General features: G+C 46.1%; 1 protein-coding gene across 1 annotated transcript; it reads right to left on the bottom strand.

The window, feature by feature from the left end:
- Positions 1 to 1,153: 1,153 nt before the first annotated feature.
- Positions 1,154 to 26,852, bottom strand: LOC119941887 (zinc finger protein 485-like). The gene is given in 7 exon segments (XM_038762417.1): positions 1,154 to 1,508; positions 1,510 to 2,761; positions 11,508 to 11,627; positions 13,546 to 13,672; positions 13,977 to 14,068; positions 22,721 to 22,817; positions 26,443 to 26,852. Coding segments are annotated over 7 exon segments (2,154 nt in total). The 5' UTR covers positions 26,815 to 26,852; the 3' UTR covers positions 1,154 to 1,414.
- Positions 26,853 to 27,626: the final 774 nt, after the last annotated feature.

Here is a 27,626-nt window from a genome sequence, read left to right on the forward strand (position 1 = left end):
AGTGATTTTTAGATACTGGGTTTAAATACGGTGTTAGAGCCTTTTACCTCCGAGAAATAGGCTTGAAACCCTGAGCTTTATAGAGTCCGTCCCCAGTATGAGATCGAACAGGGACTCGGCACCGAATGAAGACTCTTCTACATTAAAGCCCTAGTGATTTTTAGATATTGGGTTTAAATACGGTGTTTTACCTCAGAGAAATAGGCTTGAAACCCTGAGCTTTATAGAGTCCGTCCCCAGTACGAGATCGAACAGGGACTCGGCCCCGAATGAAGATTCTTCTCCATTGAAGCCCTAGTGATTTTTAGATATTGGGCTTAAATACGGTGTTGGAGCCTTTTACCTCAGAGAAATAGGCTTGAAACCCTAAGCTTTATAGAGTCCGTCCCCAGTATGAGATCGAACAGGGACTCGGCCCCGCATGAAGACTCTTCTACATTGAAGCCCTAGTGATTTTAAGATATTGGGTTTAAATACGGTGTTAGAGCCATTTACCTCAGAAAAATAGGCTTGAAACCCTGAACTTTATAGAGTCCGTCCCCAGTATGAGATCGAATACGGACTCGGTACCGAATGAAGACTCTTCTACATTGAAGCCCTAGTGATTTTTAGATATTGGGTTTAAATACGGTCTTTTACCTCAGAGAAATAGGCTTGAAACCCTGAGCTTCATGGAGTCCGTCCCCAGTATGAGATCGAACAGGGACTCGGCCCCGAATGAAGACTCTTCTACATTGAAGCCCTAGTGATTTTTAGATATTGGGTTTAAATACGGTGTTAGAGCCTTTTACCTCCGAGAAATAGGCTTGAAACCCTGAGCTTTATAGAGTCCGTCCCCAGTATGAGATCGAACGGGGACTCGGCCCCGAATGAAGACTCTTCTACATTGAAGCCCTAGTGATTTTTAGATATTGGGTTTAAATACAGTGTTTTACCTCAGAGAAATAGGCTTGAAACCCTGAGCTTTACAGAGTCCGTCCCCAGTATGAGATCGGACAGGGACTCGGCCCCGAATGAAGACTCTTCTACATTGAAGCCCTAGTGATTTTTAGATATTGGGTTTAAATACGGTGTTAGAGCCTTTTACCTCCGAGAAATAGGCTTGAAACCCTGAGCTTTATAGAGTCCGCCCCCAGTATGAGATCGAACGGGGACTCGGCCCCGAATGAAGACTCTTCTACATTGAAGCCCTAGTGATTTTTAGATATTGGGTTTAAATACAGTGTTTTACCTCAGAGAAATAGGCTTGAAACCCTGAGCTTTACAGAGTCCGTCCCCAGTATGAGATCGGACAGGGACTCGGCCCCGAATGAAGACTCTTCTCCATTGACTACATTTATACGGTTAACATCCCTTTCGGAATTCCGATCTCTAACCAGTAATTCCCGGAGGCGCTTTCCCGTCCAACCCGTGCCTAGTGTTTCTCCAGAACGCGTTTCCTGCCGACGAACAGCTTGCCAACGCCGAGAGGGTGTCTCCGGATTTCCTTACACTTGTGCGGTCTCTCTGGTATGAGTTCTCTGATGATTATTTAGGTGCGAGTGCTGACTGAAGGCTTTCCCGCACTCGTTACATTTGTAAGGCTTCTCTCCGGTGTGAATCCTCTGATGCCCGATGAGCGGCGAGAGGAGGCTAAAGGCCTTCCCGCACTCGTTACATTTGTAGGGTTTCTCGCCCGTGTGGATCCTCTGATGGCCAATGAGGGCCGAGTGCTGACGGTAGGCCTTCCCGCACTCGTTGCACCGGTACGGTTTCTCTCCGGTATGGATTCGCCGGTGATTAATGAGGACCGAGTGCTGACCGAACGCCCTGCCGCACTCGCTGCATTTGTAGGGCTTCTCTCCGGTATGAATCCTCTGATGGGTGATCAGGGCCGAGTGGTGACTGAACGCCTTCCCGCAGTCGTTACACCGGTACGGCCTCTCCCCGGTGTGGATGATCTGGTGCCTAATGAGAACCGACTGGTAACTGAAAGCTTTCCCGCATTCGCTGCATTTGTAGGGTATCTCTCCGGTGTGAATTCTCTGATGCCCGATGAGGGCCGAGTGTTGGCCGAAGGCCTTCCCGCAGTCGCTGCACTGGAAGGGCCTCTCTCCGGTATGAATTCTCCGATGCTGAATGAGGGTCGAGTGACGGCTGAAGACCTTGCCGCATTCGGCGCACTTGAAGGGCTTCTCTCCCGTGTGAATTCTCTGATGCCGAACGAGGGCTGAGTGGTGACTGAAAGCCTTCCCGCATTCGCTACACCGGTAGGGCCTCTCTCCCGTGTGAATCCTCTGGTGTCCGATGAAGGTCGAGCTACAGCTGAAGGCTTTCCCGCACTCGTTACACTTGTACGGCTTCTCTCCGGTGTGGATTCTCCGATGTTCGGTCAGGCCCGAGCTCCACCTGAAGGCCTTCCCGCATTCACTGCATTTGTGGGGCTTCTCTCCGGGATGAACTTCAGGCCGCCGGGTGAGGTACGCCCTCCATACGGAGGCTTTCTCGCCGCCGCTGGATCCCTTTTCAGCGGCGGTTTTCCGCTTAAGTTCTTTGAGGTCCTTGAAATCCCCGCCCCGGTCGGGGAATCTGCTCCGTCTTCGGGCCGCGGGGTTCCTGCCTGGCTTTCCTGACCGACCTTCGGCGTCCCGGGTCCTTCCATCCTCAGAAGCTGTGAGGATATTCTGCTGGAGGCTTCCCAACAACACCCTAGGCAAATCGGCTTCTCCAACTCCGTCCCGCTTTGAGGGAGTTGACTCGATCTCGGTCCCGCTCTTACCGGCTGGAATGAACAGACAGTACAGACTTCACCCTTCAGTTTGCTCCCGTAACACGAAGAACCGGAAAAGTCAGTAATCCAGGCTGGCGGCGGAGACGGTTTTTCCCGGCCTAACCCCCAACTCGGGGTTGCCGGCTTGTCTGCCGGAGGAGGCAGGACCGGGGCTCAACAAAACAAACATATCAGGAGATTTTCTTTTCCGAAAATATCCGCGCTCCCAGCTATTGGCTTTTCCAGGCAGCGAAGGATCATTCGCCCGTTCAGTCGTATTTATTGGGCGCTTACTGTGTGCAGGGCGCTGGACTAAGCGCTTGGGAAGTACAAGTCGGCAACGTAGAGAGACGGTCCCTACCCAACGAAATCCCCTCCGGCCAGATTATTCCCGCTACCCGATTAGATGCCCCTGAATGCCGAAGGAGAGGCAACTTCCCAGTGACTCACAGAGACCGGGCGGGAGTTTAGGGAAGGGGGGAAAGTAGTCTTCGCTCGCCAGGAGTCTTGCTGGACATTCCATACCAATCCCGGTGAAAGAATTAAATGGGATGGTCGGTGCACTCTCTAGGCGTTGGGAAGGGAACCGAGGGGATAAAGATGAATCAGGTTCTGGTGACCTACGACCGGCCTCGAGCCAAATAAGTCCGTCTCGTCCAGCCTTCGATTTTCAGAACCGGGGAAAAGAGGCTAAAGGGCTTTGGTTTTTTTACGGGTATCTGTTATGAGCGCGTCATGCATCTACCGCTGTTCGACACATAATAATAATGTGTATTAATATAATATATTATGTTATTATAATCGTATGTAACATCATAACATAAAATATATTATATTATTATAATTACATTATAACACATCATAATATAATATATTATACTGTTATAATTATACATTATAATATGTCATAATATAATATATAATATATTATACTGTTATAATTATATATTATAATGTCATAATATAATACATAATATATCATACTGTTATAATTATATATCATAATGTCATAATATAATATATACTATATCATACGGTTATAATTATATATTATAATATATCATAATATAATATATAATATATTATACTGTTGTAGTTATATATTATAATGTCATAATATATAATATATTATACTGTTATAATTATACATTATGATATGTCATAATATAATATATAATATATTATACTGTTATAATTATATATTATAATGTCATAATATAATATATATCCTACTGTTATAATTATATATTATAATGTCATAATATAATATATAATACATCATACTGTTATAATTATATATTATAATATATCATAATATAATATATAATATATTATACTGTTATAATTATATATTATATGTCATAATATAATATATAATATATCATACTGTTATAATTATATATTATAATGTCATAATATAATATATGATATATCATACTGTTATAATTATATATTATAATGTCATAATATAATATATAATATATTATACTGCTATAATTATATAATATATCATAATATAATGTATAATATATAATACAATATATAATACATTATATATAATATAATATGTATAATATATAACAGTGTAATATATTATATATAGCATATTATATATCATAATATATAATAATATGTAATGATGATATAATAATAATGTTCTAATAATGATAATGATGGCATTTGTTAAGCGCTTCCTATGTGCAAAGCAATCAATCAATCAATCGTATTTATTGAGCACTTACTGTGTGCAGAGCACTGTACTAAGCGCTTGGGAAGTACAAGCTGGCAACATATAGAGACAGTTGCAACATATAGAGACAGTATATAGAAAGCACTGTTCTAAGTGCCGGGGAGGATACAAGGTGAGCACTTACTGTGTGCAGAGCACTGTACTGAGCGCTTGGGAAGTACAAGTTGGCAACATATAGAGATGTTGCAACATATAGAGACGGTATATAGAAAGCACTGTTCTAAGCGCTGGGGAGGATACAAGGTGATCAGGTTGTCCCACTTGGGGCTCCCAGTCTTCATCCCCATTTTCCAGATGAGGTCACTGAGGCCCAGAGACGCGAAGTGACTTGCCCCAGGTCACACAGCTGATGAGTGGCGGGGCCGGGATCTGAACCCATGACCTCCGACTCCAAAGCCCGGGCTCTTTCTACTGCTTCTCTAGTAGCCGCTCAGCTCCTGGAGGGCAGGAGTCGCGTCTGCCAACTCGACCGGACTGCCCCAAGCGCTCAATCCGGTGCTTAGGAAGCGCTCAGTAAATAGCACCGAGGGATCCCCAGCGCTCGGCGCCCGGTTCCACGGAGATGCCCCGCTGTTACACGGCCCAGGCGAGGGGCTGCCCTGGGTCCCGGCCACCCGGGGGGACCCCCCACCCCTCCACCCCCGGGGGACCGCGTCGGCCCGTGGGCACTTAAAAGGTAATCAGGTTGGACACAACAGCCCCTGTCCCCCAGATGGTAAAAAGGCTAAGACTTCATTTCCATTTTACAGCTGAGGAAACTGAGGCGCAGAAGTGAAATGACCCAGACAAGTTGGGGGGGGGGGGGGGGGGTCAGGATTAGAACCCAGCTCCTCTGACTCCCAAGCTGGTATTCTTTCCACTGGGCCACGCTGTTTGGGGCAACGGGCTCTCTGTATGAGACAGTCTCTTTTAGACTGTGAGCCCACTGTTGGGAAGGGACCGTCTCTAGATGTTGCCAATTTGTACTTCCCGAGCGCTTAGTCCAGTGCTCTGCACATAGTAAGCGCTCAATAAATACGGTTGATGATGATGATGTATGGCCCTTCTTGCCTCTTTTAGACTGTGAGCCCGCTGTTGGGTAGGGACTGTCTCCATATGTTGCCAACTTGGACTTCCCAAGCGCTTAGTCCAGTGCTCTGCACACAGTAAGCACTCAATACATATGATTGATTGATCAATTATAATTACATTATCATAATTATTTTTAATAATATCATTATATATTAAAACATATAATTACACATTATAACACATTATATTAATTAATATTATATTCATATTAATTATAATTAATATGAGAATTAATCGATCGATTAATATATGACAATCATTAATGATGTTATTTTATATTATAATATAATTATATTATAATAGAATTATTATTTATGATTGTTATCAATGATATTATCACATATTATAAATTAATATTATATTAATATCAATTATAACCAATATTATAACAAACCAATAGATTAATATATGATTATTATTAATAATATTATTTTATATTGTAATATAATTATATTATAATTATCACTGATAATATTATCATATATTATAATACATAATAATATTATAATATATAATTACATTATAATATAATTATCATCAATAACATTATTATATATCATAATATATAATTATATTATAATGTGTAATATATTAGATGATAATTATATTAGAGTGTATCATTATATATTATTAATAATCATATATTAATCGATTGATTAATTATAAATATATTATTACTATGATATTTATTATAATATATGATAATTAATAATTATTTATTAGCCTCTCAAGAGACTCGGGCTTCACCAGTGACACACTGGGGACCCCTCCGCTTTTCCCCAGATCACTGGGGAGACTCCACCTCGTCCAACTGGCCCCCCAGCCCTTCTGCCATCTAGTCCCTGCCCAGTCCCTAAGCTGGAAATGATAAAATCGTTAGGAAACGCGCAGGCTGATCATCATCATCATCATCAGTCGTATTTATTGAGCGCTTACTGTGTGCAGAGCACTGGACTAAGCGCTTGGGAAGTACAGATTGGCAACATATAGAGACGGTCCCTACCCAAGAGTGGGCTCACAGTTTAGAAGGGGGGAGACAGAGAACAAAACCAAACATACTAACAAAATAAAATAAATAGAATAGATAGGTACAAGTAAAATAAATAAATAGAGTAATAAATATGTACAAACATATATACATCTATACAGGTGCTGTGGGGAAGGGATCCAAGTGAAACCAGCGTGAATGAGGAGGTTCTGGATTCTAAAGGATGCAGATCGGCTTCCCAAAATGGGGTTGAGCTAAATACCGGTTTCCATAGCGCCGGAGGGAAATTTACGCTTCGGATTCGACGGCAATCAAGGGAACCGGGTGTCGGATGAGGGAAAGAACCGAGGTGGAAAAAAAATAAGGCAGGAAAAAACCGTGGCAAGCAAACTGTGTTTCCTTGAGGGAAACGTGGATTAAACGCATTTCCCTAGTAATTACAAACGCAAATCGCTCTCAGACCGGCTAATTTTCGCTCTTCCTAGCTACGTTATTTTATTTTGTTGGTATGTTTGGTTTTGTCTCCCCCTTTTAGACTGTGAGCCCACTGTTGGGTAGGGACTGTCTCTCTATGTTGCCAATTTGGACTTCCCAAGCGCTTAGTACAGTGCTCTGCACACAGTAAGCGCTCAATAAATACGATTGATGATGATACGTCACCCCAACGGACATCGTTAGCGTTTCCCAAAAGACTGACAGATGGGGGCAGGTCATGCCACTGTGAACGGCCAATCTGCCTCCCCAATCAATCAATCGTATTTACTGAGCGCTTACTGTGTGCAGAGCACTGTACTAAGCACTTGGGAAGTACACACATGTGGCTTTTTGGTTTTGTTCTCCGTCTCCCCCTTTTAGACTGTGAGCCCACTGGTGGGTAGGGACTGTCTCTATATGTTGCCAACTTGTGCTTCCCAAGCGCTTAGTACAGTGCTCTGCACACAGTAAGCGCTCAATCAATACGATTGATGATGATGGTGTCCCTGTTCCCGGGACGCTCCATCTGGAAATGCTCCTCTTGGGGCGGGGGGGGTGTAGGTGTGTGAAATATTCCTGCAGGAACGAGGAAGACTGGGGAAGGAATGGGGAATGCTCTGCCTTTATGTTGCCAACTTGTACTTCCCAAGCGCTCAGTACAGCGCTCTGCACATAGTAAGCGCTCAATAAATACGATTGATGATGATGATGATGCCTCCTGTTTCTCCCCACTCCCGTCCCCACTTCAATCTGCCGGACGGTCCGCGCTTCCCCGCTCCTCGAGAACCTCGGCATCACCCGAAAATGCCTTCCCATCAGATTTAGGGCGCTCAGACAGCTCTCCCCTTCCTCTTACCTCCCTGATTTCCCACTAAAACTCCGCCCAAGCACTCTGACGCCAACCTACTCACTGCACCTCCATCTCGCCGCCAATCCCCTGCCCACTCCCTACCCCTTCGTAATAATAATAATAATAATAATAATGACGGCATTTGTTAAGCGCTTACTATGTGCCAAGCACTGTTCTAAGCGCTGGGGTAGATACAAGGTGATCCGGTTGTCCCACGGGGGGCTCCCGGTCTTCACCCTCATTTTCCGGATGAGGGAACTGAGGCCCAGAGAAGTGAAGTGACTCGCCCGAAGTCACCCAGCTGAGAAGTGGCACAGCCGGGATTTGAACCCACGACCTCGGACTCCAAAGCCCGGGCTCTTTCCACTGAGCCACGCTGCTTTCTTCGATAGAAGAAATCGAGGCGCGGGGAGAAGGAAAGCATTAGAGGACCGAAGTCTGCGGGCTGGGTTATAACGGGAGACTACCGAGGTGAGGTAGGAGGGGGCGAGGTGATGGACGGCGCTGAAACCAATGTTGGGGCGTTTATGTCTGATGCGGAGGTTGATAATAATAATAATAATGGCGTTTATTAAGCGCTTACTATGTGCCAAGCACTGTTCTAAGCGCTGGGGGAGGTGACAAGGTGATCAGGTTGTCCCCCGGGGGGCTCCCAGTCTTCATCCCCATTTTCCAGATGAGGGAACTGAGGCCCAGAGAAGTGAAGTTGCCTGCCCACAGTCACCCAGCTGACAACGGGCAGAGCCGGGATTTGAACCCATGGCCTTCTGACTCCCAAGCCCGGGCTCTAACCGCTAGGCCGCAGTACGATTGATTGATTGATTGACTGATTGAAACATGCTCATTCATAAAAAATAATCTGGGATTCCCAAGGCACCCTCCTCACTCCCTCCTCTATTCCCGTCCTAACTTCTTTAAATGGTTGCCCATGCCCAGTCGATCGTATTTATTACACGCTTACAGTGGGCAATGCGCTGTACTAAGCGCTTTAATAGTAATAACAATAATGGCATTTATTAAGCGCTTACTGTTTGCACGTATTTATTACTCTATTCATTTTACTTGTACCTATTTATTCTATTTCTTTTATTTTGTTACTATGTTTTGTTCTCTGTCTCCCCCGTCTAGACTGGGAGCCCACTGGTGGGTAGGGACCGTCTCTAGATGTTGCCGCCTTGGACTTCCCAAGCGCTTAGTCCAGTGCTCTGCACACAGTAAGCGCTCAATAAATACGATTGAATGAATGAATGAATGAATGAAGATAGATATGTTCCCTGCCCACAGCGAGCTTGCAGTCTAGAGGGGGATGCCAACATCGATATAAATAAATCACAGATATAGACATAAGCCCATTGCGTCTACTTCCTCTCCTCCAGTCCCTTCCTGACGCTTTACAATCCAGTTCCTGCCCCTCTCACTCCACTGAGACCACCAAAGACCTTCTTATATCGTGTTAAGCGGCTTAGCCCTTTGAACTTTAACCTATTTCGTTCCAATTATCCTATTAATTTTATGTAGCCTTACATATTCTGTATTCTGCGCTTATTGTGCCGCCTAATGAGAAGCAGCGTGGCACAGGGTGAGAGTCAGAGGTCGTGCCACTGAGACCACCAAAGACCTTATATCAAACAATCGATCGATCAATCAATCAATCGTATTTATTGAGCGCTTACTGTGTGCAGAGCACTGTACTAAGCGCTTATACCGTGTTGAGCGGCTTAGCCCTTTGACTCTAAACCTATTTCGTTCCAATTATCCTATTAACTTTATGTAGCCTCACATATTCTGTGCTTATTGTGCAGCCTAATATACATGTATACATTTGTACGTATTTATTACTCTATTTATTTACTATTTATTACTCTATTTAATAGACTTTATTACTCTATTTATTTATTTATTTTACTTGTACGTATCCTATTTATTTTAGTTTGTTAATATGTTTTGTTGTCTGTCTCCCCCTTCTAGACTGTGAGCCCGCTGTTGGGTAGGGACCGTCTCTATATGTTGCCAACTTGGAAATATATGTATACATTTGTAAGTATTTATTACTCTATTACTCTATTTATTTACTATTCATTGCTCTATTTAATAGACTTTATTGGTCTATTTATTTATTTATTTTCTCTGTCTCCCCCTTCTAGACTGTGAGCCCGCTGTTGGGTAGGGACCGTCTCTATATGTTGCCAACTTGGAAATACATGTATACATTTGTATTTATTACTCTATTACTCTATTTACTTACTATTCATTGCTCTATTTAATAGACTTTATTAGTCTATTTATTTATTTATTTTACTTGTACATATCCTATTTATTTTATTTTGTTAAGAATGTTTTGTTTTGTTCTCTGTCTCCCCCTTCTAGACTGTGAGCCCGCTGTTGGGTAGGGACCGTCTCTATATGTTGCCAACTTGGAAATACATGTATACATTTGTAAGTATTTATTACTCTATTACTCTATTTATTTACTATTCATTGCTCTATTTAATAGACTTTATTAGTCTATTTATTTATTTTACTTGTACATACCCTATTTATTTTATTTTGTTAATATGTTTTGTTTTGTTCCCTGTCTCCCCCTTCTAGACTGTGAGCCCGCTGTTGGGTAGGGACCGTCTCTATATGCTGCCAACTTGGAAATATATGTATACATTTGTAAGTATTTATTACTCTATTACTCTATTTATTTACTATTTATTACTCTATTTAATAGACTTTATTACTCTATTTATTTATTTTACTTGTACATATCCTATTTATTTTATTTTGTTAATAATGTTTTGTTTTGTTCCCTGTCTCCCCCTTCTAGACCGTGAGCCCGCTGTTGGGTAGGGACCGTCTCTAGATGTTGCCAACTTGGACTTCCCAAGTGCTTAGTACAGTGCTCTGCACACAGTAAGCGCTCAATAAATACGATCGATTGATTGATTGATATTTATTACTCTATTTATTTATTTTACTTGTACATATCTATTCTATTTATTTTATTTTGTTAGTATGTTTGGTTTTGTTGTCTGTCTCCCCCTTCTAGACTGTGAGCCCGCTGTTGGGTAGGGACCTTCTCTAGATGTTGCCGACTTGGACTTCCCAAGCGCTTAGTCCAGTGCTCTGCACACAGTAAGCGCTCAATAAATACGATGGATGGATGGATTGATTGACTGATAATGAGAAGCAGCGTGGCACAGTGGAAAGAGCCCGGGCTTGAGAGTCAGAGGTCGTGGGCAAGCCACTTGACTTCTCTGTGCCTCAGTTCCCTCATCTGCAAAATGGGGATTAAGAGTGTGAGCCCCACGTGGGACAACCTGATCACCTTGTATCCCCCCCAGCGCTTAGGACGGTGCTCGGCACATAGCAGGAGCTTAACAAATGCCATCGTCATTATTATTATTATTCTCCTTCCCAAATCGGCCGGGCTCCAACGGGTGGGGAGAGCTGAAGTCCGGCAGAAAAGAAGGGGGAGAAGATGCTCTAAGCGGGAGGAAGGGGGTGAGAAGGAGGCAGGAAAGTTAAAGAGCACGGACCAGGAAGAAGAAGAAACTGGGATGGGGGTGGAGGGTAGCGGGAGGAGAGAATGGAGAGGGAAGAGAGGAATTTGTGCTTCAATTTACTGTCATCCACTCACCTGGGGACCTGCCGGGGTTTCTCGGGGTCTCTCCGTCCTCGGTTTCCTGCTCGTCCGGACGGCGGGCGTCTTTCCCTTCCTCCGGCGGGAAGATGGCATCAGGCTTGGGAACTGGACATTCTGGTTGTGGGGAAAGGGGGTTTCTTTGTGCAGAAACGCTCTGGGCATGTTACTCCCCTCCTCAAAAATCTCCAGTGGCTACCAATCAACCTACGCATCAGGCAGAAGCTCCTCACCCTGGGCTTCAAGGCTGTCCATCCATCCCCTGGCCCCCTCCTACCTCACCTCCCTTCTGTCCTTCTCCAGCCCGGCCCGCACCCTCCGCTCCTCCGCCGCTAATCTCCTCACCGTTAGGCCTCGTTCTCGCCTGTCCCGCCATCGACCCCCGGCCCACGTCATCCCCCGGGCCTGGAATGCCCCCAATCCCTCTGCCCCTCCGCCAAGCTGGCTCTCTTCCTCCCTTCAAGGCCCTACTGAGAGCTCACCTCCTCCAGGAGGCCTTCCCACACTGAGCCCCTTCCTTCCTCTCCCCCTCGTCCCCCTCTCCATCCCTCCCATCTTACCTCCTTCCCTTCCCCACAACACCTGTATATATGTAGATATGTTTGTACATAGTTATTACTCTATTTATTTATTTTACTTGTACATATCCATTCTATTTATTTTATTTTGCTAATATGTTTGGTTTTGTTCTCCGTCTCCCCCTTTTAGACTGTGAGCCCCCTGTTGGGTAGGGACCGTCCCCACAGCACCTGTATATATGTATATATGTTTCTACATAGTTATTACTCTATTTATTTTACTTGTACATATCCATTCTATTTATTTTATTTTGCTAATATGTTTGGTTTTGTTCTCCGTCTCCCCCTTTTAGACTGTGAGCCCACTGTTGGGACGGGACCATCCCCACAGCACCTGTATATATGTATATATGTTTGTACATAGTTATTACTCTATTTATTTTACTTGTACATATCTATTCTATTTATTTTATTTTGTTAGTATGTTTGGTTTTGTTCTCCTTCTCCCCCTTTTAGACTGTGAGCCCACTGTTGGGTAGGGACCGTCCCCACAGCACCTGCATATATGTATATATGTTTGTACATAGTTATTACTCTATTTATTTATTTATTTTACCTGTACATTACCTGTACCCTGCCCACTGTTGGGTAGGGACCGTCTCTAGATGTTGCGAACTTGGACTTCCCAAGCGCTTAGTCCAGTGCTCTGCACACAGTAAGCGCTCAATAAATACGATTGACTGAATGATTGATTGACTGTCTGTATATGTTGCCAACTTGTACTTCCCAAGCGCTTAGTACAGTGCTCTGCACACAGTAAACGCTCAATAAATACGATTGATTGAATGATTGATTGACTGTCTCTATATGTTGCCAACTTGTACTTCCCAAGCGCTTAGTCCAGTGCTCTGCACACAGTAAGCGCTCAATAAATACGATTGATTGATTGACTGATTGACCGTCTCTATATGTTGCCAATTTGTACTTCCCAAGAGCTTAGTCCAGTGCTCTGCACACAGTAAGCGCTCAATAAATACGATTGATTGACTGATTGATTGATGGAGTGCCTGGCGCATAGTAAGCACTTAATGAATACCGTTATTTATTACTCTATTTATTTTGCTTGTACATATGTATTCTATTAATTTTATTTTGTTAATATGTTCGGTTTTGTTCTCTGTCTACCCCTTCTACTGTGAGCCCACTGTTGGGTAGGGACCGTCTCTATATGTTGCCAACTTGGACTTCCCAAGCGCTTAGTAAAGTGCTCTGCACACAATAAGCGCTCAATAGATATGATTGATTGATTGATTGATTGATTAAGAAAATAATCCTGGATAGATACGATTGATTGATTGATTGATTAAGAAAATAATCCTGGAATCCTGGGGCCCCTTTCTCACCTCCATCCAATCCGGTAGAAAGGATGGAAAGACACCCCTGGGATGCTTCCGGTCAACTTTCCTCCCCCCGGGGGGGAATTTCAACAGGCCAAGTGGAGAAGAGGGAATACTCACGGAGTGAGGCGAGGTTCCTGTAATTTTCCAGCGTCACTTGCCAGTACAAGCCGCACTGAGGGGCGTCCAGACGCTCCCACTCTGCCCGGGTGAAGGTTACGGCTACATCCTCGAATGCCACCAATCCCTGGGACATCACGTTGATTTCCCGCTGCCGTCCCAGGAACCGGCCCACCATTCCCGACCCGCGGCGGGGGAGCCGCTGCCGGAAAACGCGGCGATTCCCGGGGCGCTGACCGCGGAAACGGGGCGAGGAAGATGGAAACCGAGGCCGGGGGCAAGTGGAGCAGACCGGGAAGGGCAGAGGAGACGGGCTGATGCTTCCCGGGTGGGAGTTGGCCGAAGAAACCCCGGGATGAGGGAAGCAGCCGAGCCCACCCTTGGGAAGAAGCAAGAAGAACTCGGGAAGGACGGAGGGAACCCCAGCTCACCTGAGCCCTGGCCTCGGGAAGTCCAGCTACCGTTGTCCGGACTCCTGGGGTCTCCTCCTGGGGAAAGGCCGGGATCTGGGGAGCGGGAAGAGCTGAGGGAGGGGAAAAGCGTTATGAGTAGGACCATCCCCATCCCCTCTTCCCGCCATTCCCTCTCCAGACTCCGTTCCACTCGGGACTGGGAATCCCTGCCCCTCTGTAGTTAAGTGAGGGAAGGAGGCCTTCCCAGACTGAGCCCCCTCCTTCCTCTCCCCCTCTCCATCCCATCTTACCTCCTTCCCTTCCCCACAGCACCTGGATATATGGATATATGTTTGTACATATTTACTACTCTATTTATTTTACTTGTACCTATCTATTCCATTTATTTTATTTTGTTAGTATGCTTGGTTTTGTTCTCTGTCTCCCCCTTTTAGACTGTGAGCCCGCTGTCGGGTAGGGACCGTCTCAAGATGTTGCCACTTTGGACTTCCCAAGCGCTTAGTACAGTGCTCTGCAATCAATCGTATTTATTGAGCGCTTACTGTGTGCAGAGCACTGGACTAAGCGCTTGGGAAGTGCAAGTTGGCAACATATAGAGACGGTCCCTACCCAACAGTGGGCTCACAGTCTAAAGGACTTAATAATAACAATAATAATGATGGTATTTGTTAAACGCTTACTAGGTGCAAAACACTGTTCTAAGCGCTGGGGAGGTTACAAGGTGATCAGGTTGTCCCACGTGGGGCTCACAGTCTTCATCCCCATTTTACAGATGAGGGAACTGAGGCCCAGAGAAGTCAAGTGACTTGTCCAAAGTCACACAGCTGACAGTTGGCAGAGCTGGGATGTAAACTCATGACCGAGAAGCAGCGTGGCTCAGTGGAAAAGAGCCCGGGCTCTGAAGTCAGAGGTCATGGGTTCAAATTCCGGCTCCGCCAATTGTCAGCTGTGTGACGGTGGACAAGTCACAACTTCTCTGGGCCTCAGTTCCCTCATATGTAAAATGGGGATGAAGACTGTGAGCCCCCCGTGGGACAACCTGATCACCTTGTAACCTCCCCAGCGCTTAGAACAGTGCTTTGCACAGAGTAAGCGCTTAATAAATACCATTATTACTATGCCCTTCCAAAATCCCAGTCCCCCGGTCCCCTCCCTTGATGTGACGATACAGAGAAGCAGCGTGGCTCAGTGGAAAGAGCCCGGGCTTTGGAGTCAGAGGTCATGGGTTCAAATCCCAGCTCTGCCAACTATCAGCTGTGTGACTTTGGGCAAGTCACTTGGCTTCTCTGGGCCTCAGTTACCTCATCTGTAAAATGGGGATGAAGACTGTGAGCCCCGCTTGGGCCAACCTGATCACCTTGTAACCTCCCCAGCGCTTAGAATGGTGCTTTGCACATAGTAAGCGCTTAATAAATGCCATTATTATTATTATTATTATTCCCTTCCAAAATCCCAGTCCCCCGGCCCCCTCCCTTGATGTGACAAGCCCCCCTTGGGCCAACCTGATCACCCTGTAACCTCCCCAGCGCTTCCAACGGCGCTTCGCACACAGTAAGCGCTTAAGAATCAATCAATCGTATTTATTGAGCGCTTACTGTGTGCAGAGCACTGCACTAAGCGCTTGGGAAGTACAAATAAATAAATGATAAATAAATAAAGTACAAATAATAAATGCCATTATTATTATTATTACGCCCTTCCAAAATCCCGGTCCCCGTCCCTGGATGTGACGATACATAAAAACCCGTCGGTCTCGACTCTCCTGCCTCTCTCTCCCCTTCAGTGTCACCACCATCATCAATCGTGTTTATTGAGCGCTTACTACGTGCAGAGCACTGGACTAAGCGCTTGGGAAGTACAAATACTTGTACTTGTCCTTGCAAAAGCCGCAGCCCCGGGTGACCCCCCCGCACTGTCCCCTTCCTCCGCTCCCGCTCCCAGGCTCCGGCTTCACCCGTTCATTCCTTCAATCAATCAATCAATCAATCAATCGTATTTATTGAGCGCTTACTATGTGCAGAGCACTGTACTAAGCGCTTGGGAAGTACAAGTTGGCAATCATCATCATCATCAATCGTATTTATTGAGCGTTTACTATGTGCAGAGCGCTGTACTAAGCGCTTGGGAAGTACAAATTGGCAACATCTAGAGACAGTCCCTACCCAACGGTGGGCTCACAGTCTAAAAGGGGGAGACAGAGAACAGAACCAAACATACCAACAAAATTAAATAAATAGGATAGAAATGTACAAGTAAAATAAATAAATAAATAAATGAATAGAGTAATAAATATGTACAACCATATATACAGGTGCTGTGGGGAAGGGAAGGAGGTAAGATGGGGGGATGGAGAGGGGGACGAGGGGGAGAGGAGGGAAGGGGCTCAGTCTGGGAAGGCCTCCTGGAGGAGGTGAGCTCTCAGCAGGGCCTTAACCGGATTTACTGAGCGCTTACTGTGTGCTGAGCATTCAACCGGATTTATTGAGCGCTTACTGTGTGCAGAGCACTGCGCTAAGCGCTTGGGAAGCCCAAGCGGGCAACTTCTGCCCGTCCAAGGCCGCCCTGCCTTCTGCAACTCAACAACCCCTTCGTCTCCGACCAAATCGGGTCCAAATTCTAGGCCTCCATCGGCCCCTCGCCGGCCGCCCGATCTCTGGCCGTTCGCGGCCTCGACCGCCTCTTTTCCGAAGCGCCGCTCGGCCCACGGCGCTCCCCGCCCTTCTCGGATCTCCACCGGCTTCTCTCCTTCCTCTGCATCGAAGTAAAAATAGCTCATAATTCATTTCGAGCTTCATTTACCCCGCCGCGCCTATCTTCTCTGCGCAGCCCCCTCTCTGTTCCTCCAAAGCTGACTGTACCTCATTCACGACTCTCCCGTCTCCACCCCCGGTTCACGCTGCTCTCCCGATTTAGAACTCCCTCCCACCACAAATCCCGTAGGCCGCAGCCCTTCCGTATTTAACATCCTCCCGAGAGCCCATCTCCCCCGACAGGCCTCCCCCGGTTAATTCCCGGCATCCCGAATCATCGGCCTCGGCTATTCCGGGCGCGCGTGGTGCGGTGGGCAGCGCACGTGCCTGGAAGTGAGAAAATCCGGGTTCTGGTCCCATCTCTGCCAACAATCGATCAATCAATCTTGTTTATTGAGCACTTACAGTGTGCAGAGCACTGGACTAAGCGCTTGGGAAGTCCAAGTTGGCAACCTCTAGAGACGGTCCCTACCCAACAGCGGGCTCACAGTCTAAAAGGGGGAGACAGACGACAAAACAAAACATATTAACAAAATAAAATAGAATAGATATGTCCCATCTCTGCCAACAATCAATCATATTTATTGAGCGCTTACTGTGTGCAGAACACTGGACTAAGCGCTTGGGAAGTCCAAGTTGGCAACATATAGGGACGGTCCCTACCCAACAGTGGGCTCACAGTCTAGAAGGGGGAGACAGAGAACAAAACCAAGCATATTAACAAAATAAAATAGAATAGATATGTCTCATCTCTGCCAACAATCAATCAATCAATCAATCGTATTTATTGAGCACTTACTGTGTGCAGAGCACTGTACTAAGTGCCTGGGAAGTCCAAGTTGGCAACATATAGAGACAGTCCCTACCCAACAGTGGGCTCACAGTCTAGAAGGGGGAGACAGAGAACAAAACCAAACTTATTAACAAAATAAAATAGAATAGATATGTCCCATCTCTGCCAACAATCAATCAATCAATCAATTGTGTTTATTGAGCGCTTACTGTGTGCAGAGCACTGTACTAAGCGCTTGGGAAGTCCAAGTTGGCAACATATAGAGACGGTCCCTACCCAACAGTGGGCTCACAGTCTAGAAAGGGGAGACAGAGAACAAAACAAAACATATTAACAAAATAAAATAGGATATGTGCAAGTAAAATAAATAGAGTAACAACAGCCTGCTGTGTGACTTTGGGCAAGTCACTCTCATCAATCAATCAATCAATCGTATTTATTGAGCGTTTACTGTGTGCAGAGCACTGGACTAAGCGCTTGGGCAGTACAAGTTGGCAACATATAGAGACTCTAACCTCTCTGAGCCTCAGTTCCTCACCTGTCAAATGGGACTACAATAGATTGTGAGTTTCGTGTGGGATCTGACAACCTTTTATCCACCCCTCCGCATTTAGCCCAGAGCAAGGAGCTTAATTAGCGATCATTATGCATTAATTTCTACCCGTAGCAATCCATCAGTAGCATTTATTGAGCACTTCCTGTGTGCAGAGCACTGTACTAAGCGCTTGGGCAGTACAAGTTGGCAACATATAGAGACTCTGACCTCTCTGAGCCTCAGTTCCTCACCTGTCAAATGGGACTACAATAGATTGTGAGTCTCGTGTGGGATCTGACAACCTTTTATCCACCCCTCCGCATTTAGCCCAGAGCAAGGAGCTTAATTAGCGATCATTATGCATTAATTTCTACCCGTAGCAATCCATCAGTAGCATTTATTGAGCACTTCCTGTGTGCAGAGCACTGTACTAAGCGCTTGGGCAGTACAAGTTGGCAACATATAGAGACTCTAACCTCTCTGAGCCTCAGTTCCTCACCTGTCAAATGGGACTACAATAGATTGTGAGTTTCGTGTGGGATCTGACAACCTTTTATCCACCCCTCCGCATTTAGCCCAGAGCAAGGAGCTTAATTAGCGATCATTATGCATTAATTTCTACCCGTAGCAATCCATCAGTAGCATTTATTGAGCACTTCCTGTGTGCAGAGCACTGTACTAAGCGCTTGGGCAGTACAAGTTGGCAACATATAGAGACTCTGACCTCTCTGAGCCTCAGTTCCTCACCTGTCAAATGGGACTACAATAGATTGTGAGTCTCGTGTGGGATCTGACAACCTTTTATCCACCCCTCCGCATTTAGCCCAGCGCAAGGAGCTTAATTAGCTATCATTATGCATTTATTTCTACCCGTATCAATCCATCAGTAGCATTTATTGAGCACTTCCTGAGCGCAGAGCACTGTATGAAGCGCTTGGGAGAGGACAAAATAACAGAGTCGGCAGACATGGTCCCCGCCCACAGCGTGGCTCAGTGGAAAGAGCCCGGGCTTTGGCGTCAGAGGTCATGGGTTCGAATCCCGGCTCCGCCACTTGTCAGCTGGGTGACTTTGGGCAAGTCACTTCCCTTCTCTGGGCCTCAGTTCCCCCACCTGTAAAATGGGGATGAAGACTGTGAGCCCCCGCCGTGGGACAACCTGATCACCTTGTAACCTCCCCAGCGCTTAGAACGGTGCTTTGCACCTAGTAAGCGCTTAATAAATGACATTATTATTATTATTACGTATGTAGGATTGTTCAACTGTATCTCCAAATGTCTGTCTACCGCATCAGAATAAAGAGGGAGTCAGGGGACCTGGGTTCCAAACCCGGCTCTGCCACTTCTCTGCTGTGTGACCTTGGGCAAGTCACTTAAGGTCTCTGTGCTTCAAGTGCCTCATCTAAGGTAAGCCCCATGTGCAACGTGGACTGTGTCCAACTTGATTATCTTGTTCCAACCCCAGTACTTAGTACAGAGCCTGACACATAGTGAGCGCTTAACGTATACCATCATTATTATTATTACTAGAGAAGCAGCGTGGCTCAGTGGAAGGAGCCCGGGCTTTGGAGTCAGAGGTCATGGGTTCGAATCCCGGCTCCACCACTTGTCAGCTGTGTGACTTTGGGCGAGTCATTTCACTTCTCTAGGCCTCAGTTCCCTCATCTGGAAAATGGGGATGAAGACTGTGAGCCCCCCGTGGGCCAACCTGATCACCCTGTAACCTCCCCAGCGCTTAGAACAGTGCTTTGCACCTAGTAAGCGCTTAATAAATGCCATCATTATTATTATTATTACCAGTACTCCTCTTAATTCCCTTGTAATCGGGCCTAGGATTTCCCACCTCCTTAGGATGGGTTTCCATCAAGGTGGCAGAGAGGGACAATTATGTTGCCAATTTGTACTTCCCAAGCGCTTAGTACAGTGCTCTGCACATAGTAAGCGCTCAATAAATACGATTGATGATGATGACAACCACAGGGCAGGGAGAACTATGTATATATGTTGTATATATGTATATATGTCTGTACATATTTATTACTCTATTTATCTATTTATTTTACTTGTACATATCTATTCTATTTATTTTATTTTGTTAGTATGTTTGGTTTTGTTCTCTGTCTCCCCCTTTTAGACTGTGAGCCCACTGTTGGGTAGGGACTGTCTCTAGATGTTGCCAATTTGTACTTCCCAAGCGCTTAGTACAGTGCTCTGCACATAGTAAGCGCTCAATAAATACGATTGATGATGATGACAACCAGAGGGCAGGGAGAACTATGTACATATGTTGTATATATGTATATATGTCTGTACATATTTATTACTCTATTTATTTATTTATTTTACTTGTACATATCTATTCTATTTATTTTATTTTGTTAGTATGTTTGGTTCTGTTCTCCGTCTCCCCCTTTTAGACTGTGAGCCCACCGTTGGGTCGGGACTGCCTCTATATGTGGCCAACTTGGACTTCCCAAGCGCTTAATACAGTGCTCTGCACGCAGTAAGCGCTCAATAAATACGATTGAATGAATGAATGAATTTATTCATTTTATTTGTACATATTTATTCTATTTATTTTCTTTTGTTACTATGTTTGGTTGTCTGTCTCCCCCTTCTAGACTGGGAGCCCACTGTTGGGTAGGGACTGTCTCTATATGTTGCCATCTTGTTCTTCCCAAGCGCATAGTACAGTGCTCTGCACACAGTAAGCGCTCAATAAATATGACTGATTGATTGATTGAACTACGGAACCAGAGAGAGGGAGAGAAGTCACGATCAGAGACGGGACTCTGGGGGTTGTAGGCTTTTACAGGTGGCAGCGGACGTCTTGGGGGATGACGGATTCCCCGGCGAGTGAGGAAATACGCAGGGAGGGGCCGGGATGAAGCTTGGGATTTCCCCCACCTACTTAATGGGCCAGGGAAGGACGGCCAGTGAAAAGGAAACTGAGGCCGGTAAAAAAAGACACGTAAGCGGGGCCAGGAGAGAACCAGTGGCCGGGGAGCGTCGTCAACAAGGTTCAAAGCAGCAGCACGGTCGAAAGGGCAGAGACGACACCATTCGATTTGGCTAAATGTCCACTGGTGACGTGAGTGAGAGCAGATTCTGGGGACTGGAGAGAATCAATCAATCAATCAATCAATCAATCGTATTTACTGAGCGCTTACTGTGTGCAGGGCACTGGACTAAGCACTTGGGAAGTCCAAGTTGGCAACCTATAGAGACGGTCCCTACCCAACAAACGGGCTCACAGTCTAGAAGGGGGAGACAGAGAACAAAACCAAACATATAAACAAGATGAAATAAATAGAATAGATCAATCAATCATATTTATTGAGCGCTTACTGTGTGCAAAGCACTGGACTAAGCGCTTGGGAAGTCCAAGTTGGCAACCTATAGAGACGGTCCCTACCCAACGGCGGGCTCACAGTCTAAAAGGGGGAGACAGACAACAAAACCAAACATATAAACAAGATGAAATAAATAGAATAAATATGTACAAGTAAAATAAATAGAGTAATGAACATGGGTAGGCAGTCTGTTCTGTTGTACCTTCCCAATCAATCAATCAATCAGTCGTATTTATTGAGCGCTTACTGTGTGCAGAGCACTGGACTAAGCGCTTGGGAAGTCCAAGTTGGCAACATCTAGAGACAGTCCCTACCCAACGGCGGGCTCACAGTCTAAAAGGGGGAGACAGAGAACAAAACCAAACATATAAACAAGATGAAATAAATAGAATAGATCAATCAATCAATCGTATTTATTGAGCGCTTACTGTGTGCAGAGCACTGGGCTAAGCGCTTGGGAAGTCCAAGTTGGCAACATCTAGAGACGGTCCCTACCCAACAGCGGGCTCACAGTCTAAAAGGGGGAGACAGAGAACAAAACCAAACATATAAACAAGATGAAATAAATAGAATAAATATGTACAAGTAAAATAAATAGAGTAATAAACATGGGTAGGCAGTCTGTTCTGTTGTACCTTCCCAATCAATCAATCAGTCGTATTTCTTGAGCGCTTACTGTGTGCAGAGCACTGGACTAAGCGCTTGGGAAGTCCAAGTTGGCAACATCTAGAGACAGTCCCTACCCAACGGCGGGCTCACAGTCTAAAAGGGGGAGACAGACAACAAAACCAAACATATAAACAAGATGAAATAAATAAAATAGATCAATCAATCAATCGTATTTATTGAGCGCTTACTGTGTGCAGAGCACTGGACTAAGCGCTTGGGAAGTCCAAGTTGGCAACATGTAGAGACGGTCCCTACCCAACGGTGGGCTCCCAGTCTAAAAGGGGGAGACAGAGAACAAAACCAAACATGTAAACAAGATGAAATAAATAGAATAAATATGTACAAGTAAAATAAATAGAGTAATGAACATGGGTAGGCAGTCTGTTCTGTTGTACCTTCCCAATCAATCAATCAGTCGTATTTATTGAGCGCTTACTGTGTGCAGAGCACTGGACTAAGCGCTTGGGAAGTCCAAGTTGAGACAGTCCCTACCCAACAGTGGGCTCCCAGTCTAAAAGGGGGAGACGGAGAACAAAACCAAACGTACCAACAAAATAAAATAAATCGAATAGATAGGTATAAGTAGAATAAATAAGGGCAGAGAAATGGGTGAGATTGAGGGCAGCGGGGTGGCTCCTCGAGCCGAAGGGGATCCGACTGTATACCTTGCGGGGAAGAGCCGGCGTGAGGAATACCAAGTGACTCTTGGGCTGCTCCCGAGGTTATTGAATCTTCCCGCAGCATTTCCTCTCCGGTGGGAACCTGGGGACGGAGAACATCACGGCGAAGAAGGGTTGGCACGGTGAGAGAAGTCCCCCGGCCATCAAATTTAAGACCTCAGAGACGGGAGATCGGCTGCAGGAGGGAGATCCCGAGCCCCAGTCACTCCGGAGAAGCAGCGTGGCTCCGGGGAAAGAGCCCGGGCTTTGGAGACAGAGGTCATGGGTTCAAATCCCAGCTTCACCGATTGTCAGCTGGGTGACTTGGGGCAAGTCGCTTCACCCTACTGAGAGCTCACCTCCTCCAGGAGGCCTTCCCAGACTGAGCCCCTTCCTTCCTCTCCCCCTCTCCATCCCCCCCCATCTTCCCTCCTTCCCTTCCCCATAGCACCTGTGTATATGTTTGTACATATTTATTACTCTATTTATTTATTTATTTTACTTGTACATATCTATTCATTTTATTTTGTTAGTATGTTTGGTTTTGTTCCCCTTTTAGATACTCTATTTTACTTGTACATATCTATTCTATTTATTTTATTTTGTTAGTATGTTTGGTTTTGTTCTCTGTCTCCCCCTTTTAGACTGTGAGCCCACTGCTGGGTAGGGACTGTCTCTAGATGTTGCCAACTTGGACTTCCCAAGCGCTTAGTCCAGTGCTCTGCACACAGTAAGCGCTCAATAAATGCGATTGATGATGATGATGATATTTATTACTCTATTTATTTTACTTGTCCATATCTATTCTATTTATTTTCTTTTGTTAGTATGTTTGGTTTTGTTCTCTGTCTCCCCCTTTGAGACTGGGAGCCCACTGCTGGGTAGGGACTGTCTCTATAGGTTGCCAATTTGTACTTCCCAAGCGCTTAGTCCAGTGCTCTGCACACAGTAAGCGCTCAATAAATACGATTGATGATGATGATGGGTTCAAATCCCAGCTTCGCCGACTGTCAGCTGGGTGACTTGGGGCAAGTCGCTTCACTTCTCCGGGCCTCAGTTCCCTCATCTGTCAAATGGGGATTAAGTCTGTGAGCCCCCCGTGGGACAACCTGATCACCTTGTAACCACCCCTCAGCGCTTAGAACAGTGCTTGGCACATAGTAAGTGCTTAATTAATGCCATCATTATTATTCTGGGAGCAAGGAGCAGGGCTTCGGGAGGCCAAAGAGAGACAACTCTACAGACCAAAGACCGACTCCTTGGAAACGAACCCGGCTCTTGGCCCTTATCTACTCTTCTCCCGCTCCCTCGTCCATCTCTTCCCCCTCCGGGACTTTCTCTGAGCAAAGACTCCCCACTGATGTTGACCTGAGAGGCTCAGTGGAAAGAGCCCCGGGCTTTGGAGTCGGAGGTCACGGGTTCGAATCCCAGCTCCGCCACGTGTCTGCTGTGTGACCCTGGGCAAGTCACTTCACTTCTCTGAGCCTATCTATTCTATTTATTTTATTTTGTTAGTATGTTTGGTTCTGTTCTCTGTCTCCCCCTTCTAGACTGTGAGCCCGCTGTTGGGTAGGGGCCGTCTCTATATGTTGCCAGCTTGTACTTCCCAAGCGCTTAGTACAGTGCTCTGCACACAGTAAGCACTCATTAAATACGATTGATTGATTGATTTACCTCATCTGTAAAATGGGGATTAAGACTGTGAGCCCCACGTGGGACAACTTGATCCCACTGTATCCCCCCCCTCCCGCGCTTAAAACAGTGCTTTGCACATAGTAAGCACTTAACAAATGCCATCATTATTATTATTATTATTATTATTATTATTCTCTGAGCCTCATTCATCTCATCTGTAAAACGGGGGTGAAGACTGTGAGCCCCCCGTGGGACAACCTGATCACCTTGTAACCACCCCGGCACTTAGAACTGTGCTTTGCACATAGGAAGTGCTTAACAAATGCCATTATTATTATTATTATTATTATTATTCTCTGTGAGCCCCCCGTGGGACAACCTGATCACCCTGTAACCTCCCCAGCGCTTAGAACAGTGCTTTGCACATAGTAAGCGCTTAAAAAATGCCATCATTATTATTATTATTATTCTCTGAGCCTCATTTACCTCCTCTGTAAAATGGGGATGAAGACTGTGAGCCCCCCGTGGGACAACCTGTTCACCTTGTAACCTCCCCAGCGCTTACAACAGTGCTTTGCACATAGTAAGTGCTTAACAAATGCCATTATTATTGTTATTATTATTCTCTGTGAGCCCCCCGTGGGACAACCTGATCACCTTGTAACCTCCCCAGCGCTTAGAACAGTGCTTTGCACATAGTAAGTGCTTAACAAATGCCATTATTATTATTATTATTATTCTCTGAGCCTCATCTACCTCCTCTGTAAAACGGGGATGAAGACTGTGAGCCCCCCGTGGGACAACCTGATCACCTTGTAACCTCCCCAGCGCTTAGAACAGTGCTTTGCACATAGTAAGTGCTTAACAAATGCCATTATTATTATTATTATTATTATTCTCTGTGAGCCCCCCGTGGGACAACCTGATCATCTTGTAACCCCCAGTGCTTAGAACAGTGCTTTGCACATAGTAAGTACTTAACAAATGCCATTATTATTATTATTATTATTCTCTGAGCCTCATTTACCTCCTCTGTAAAACGGGGATGAAGACTGTGAGCCCCCCGTGGGACAACCTGATCACCTTGTAACCTCCCCAGCACTTAGAACAGTGCTTTGCACATAGTAAGTGCTTAACAAATGCCATTATTATTATTATTATTCTCTGTGAGCCCCCCGTAGGACAACCTGATCATCTTGTAACCCCCAGTGCTTAGAACAGTGCTTTGCACATAGTAAGTGCTTAACAAATGCCATTATTATTAGTATTATTATTCTCTGAGCCTCATTTACCTCATCTGTAAAACAGGGATGAAGACTGTGAGCCCCCCGTGGGACCACCTGATCACCTTGTAACCTCCCCAGCACTTAGAACGGTGCTTTGCACATAGTAAGTGCTTAACAAACACCATCATGATTATTATTATTATTATTCTCTGAGCCTCATTTACCTCATCTGTAAAACGGGGATGAAGACTGTGAGCCCCCCGTGGGACCACCTCATCACCTTGTAACCTCCCCAGTGCTTAGACAGTGCTTTGCACGGAGTAAGCGCTTAACAAATGCCATTATTATTATTATTATTCTCTGTGAGCCCCCCGTGGGCCAACCTGATCACCTTGTAACCTCCCCAGCGCTTAGACAGTGCTTTGCACATAGTAAGTGCTTAACAAATGCCATTATTATTATTAATTATTATTATTATTATCTCTGGATTTCCTTCCAGAATCATCTACAGGGCAACACAGATCCTGAGCCTATCCCTGGGTTACTCCTCCCCGCAGAGGAGGTGAGAGCACCGGGACACCGTCCCGGCCTACTAGCCATGGCTCGCAGAACGACTCCCACGATCCACGGGCCCAGTTACAGCCCGGTCAATCAATCAATCGTATTTACTGAGCGCTTCCTGTGGGCAGCGCACTGTACTAAGCGCCTGGGAAGTCCAAGTTGGCAACGTCTAGAGACGGTCCCGACCCAACGGTGGGCTCGCAGTCTAGAAGGGGGAGACGGAGAACGAAAGGCGGGGCCCGAAATGGCCTTTCCGTACCCGACGCTTCCCACACGCGCCTCGCTTCGGAGGTTCGCCCGCTTTACCGGCCGCTCCGACGCATCCAGCTCGCGCTCCAAGTCCTCCACCAGGGTCGCCGCTTCCTCTCCGCTCTCCGGTTCCTGGAGCCGCACCCAGGCCTGGATCTCCCCGGGCAGGATGGCCAGGAACCGGTCCAGCACGAGCAGCTCCAGGATCTGCTCCTTGGTGCGCTCCTCCGGCCTCAGCCACCGGCGGCACAGCTCCCGGAGCCGGCCCAGGGCCTCGTGGGGGCCGGGAGCCTCCCGGTAGCGGAACCGGCGGAAGCGCCGGGCGGGAAGCTCGCCGTCCTCGTCCCGGCCGGGTTGGCCCTCCCGGATCCGGCCCTCCGTCTTGGGAGTCTGGACCGGGGCCGCCGTCCACCTCGATTCCGCGCTCATGGTCCACGGGCCGCTGCTCGGGTCGCTGGAGATTCCCTTCGAGGAGCTGAGGGGAGAATGGAAACTCTTTTTCGGGAACCAGAGACGGCCGAGGAGGATGACCGCTCGCGACACCCGTCAATCAATCAATCAGTCGTCTTTATCGAGCGCTTACTGTGTGCAGAGCACTGTACTAAGCGCTTGGGGAGTACGAGTTGGCAACATATAGAGACGGTCCCTACCCAACAGTGGGCTCGCGGTCCGCTGTGAAAATAATATGATTATTTTCCAAAGCACTTAGTATTTTGCACACAGTAAGTGCTCTATTTATACCACTGATTGATTGACAGAGCCCCCCCCCCCCCCAATCAGTTACATCCTCCATCCCCAGTTTGTTTGTTTGTAATGGCATTTGTTAAGTGCTTACTATGTGCCAGGCACTGTACTAAGCACTGGGGTAAGTGCTCTATTTATACCACTGATTGATTGACAGAGCCCCCCCCCCACAATCAGTTACATCCTCCATCCCCAGTTTGTTTGTTTGTAATGGCATTTGTTAAGTGCTTACTATGTGCCAGGCACTGTACTAAGCACTGGGGTAAGTGCTCTATTTATACCACTGATTGATTGACAGAGCCCCCCCCCCCCAATCAGTTACATCCTCCATCCCCAGTTTGTTTGTTTGTAATGGCATTTGTTAAGTGCTTACTATGTGCCAGGCACTGTACTAAGCACTGGGGTAATAATAATAATGAAGGTATTAAGCTCTTACTATGTGCAAAGCACTGTTCTACGCACTGGTGGGGGGGATACAAGGTGATCAATCAATCAAT

Source organism: Tachyglossus aculeatus, chromosome 21 (genome assembly GCF_015852505.1).
Source record: "Tachyglossus aculeatus isolate mTacAcu1 chromosome 21, mTacAcu1.pri, whole genome shotgun sequence".
In the NCBI taxonomy this organism is placed as follows: Eukaryota; Metazoa; Chordata; class Mammalia; order Monotremata; family Tachyglossidae; genus Tachyglossus; species Tachyglossus aculeatus.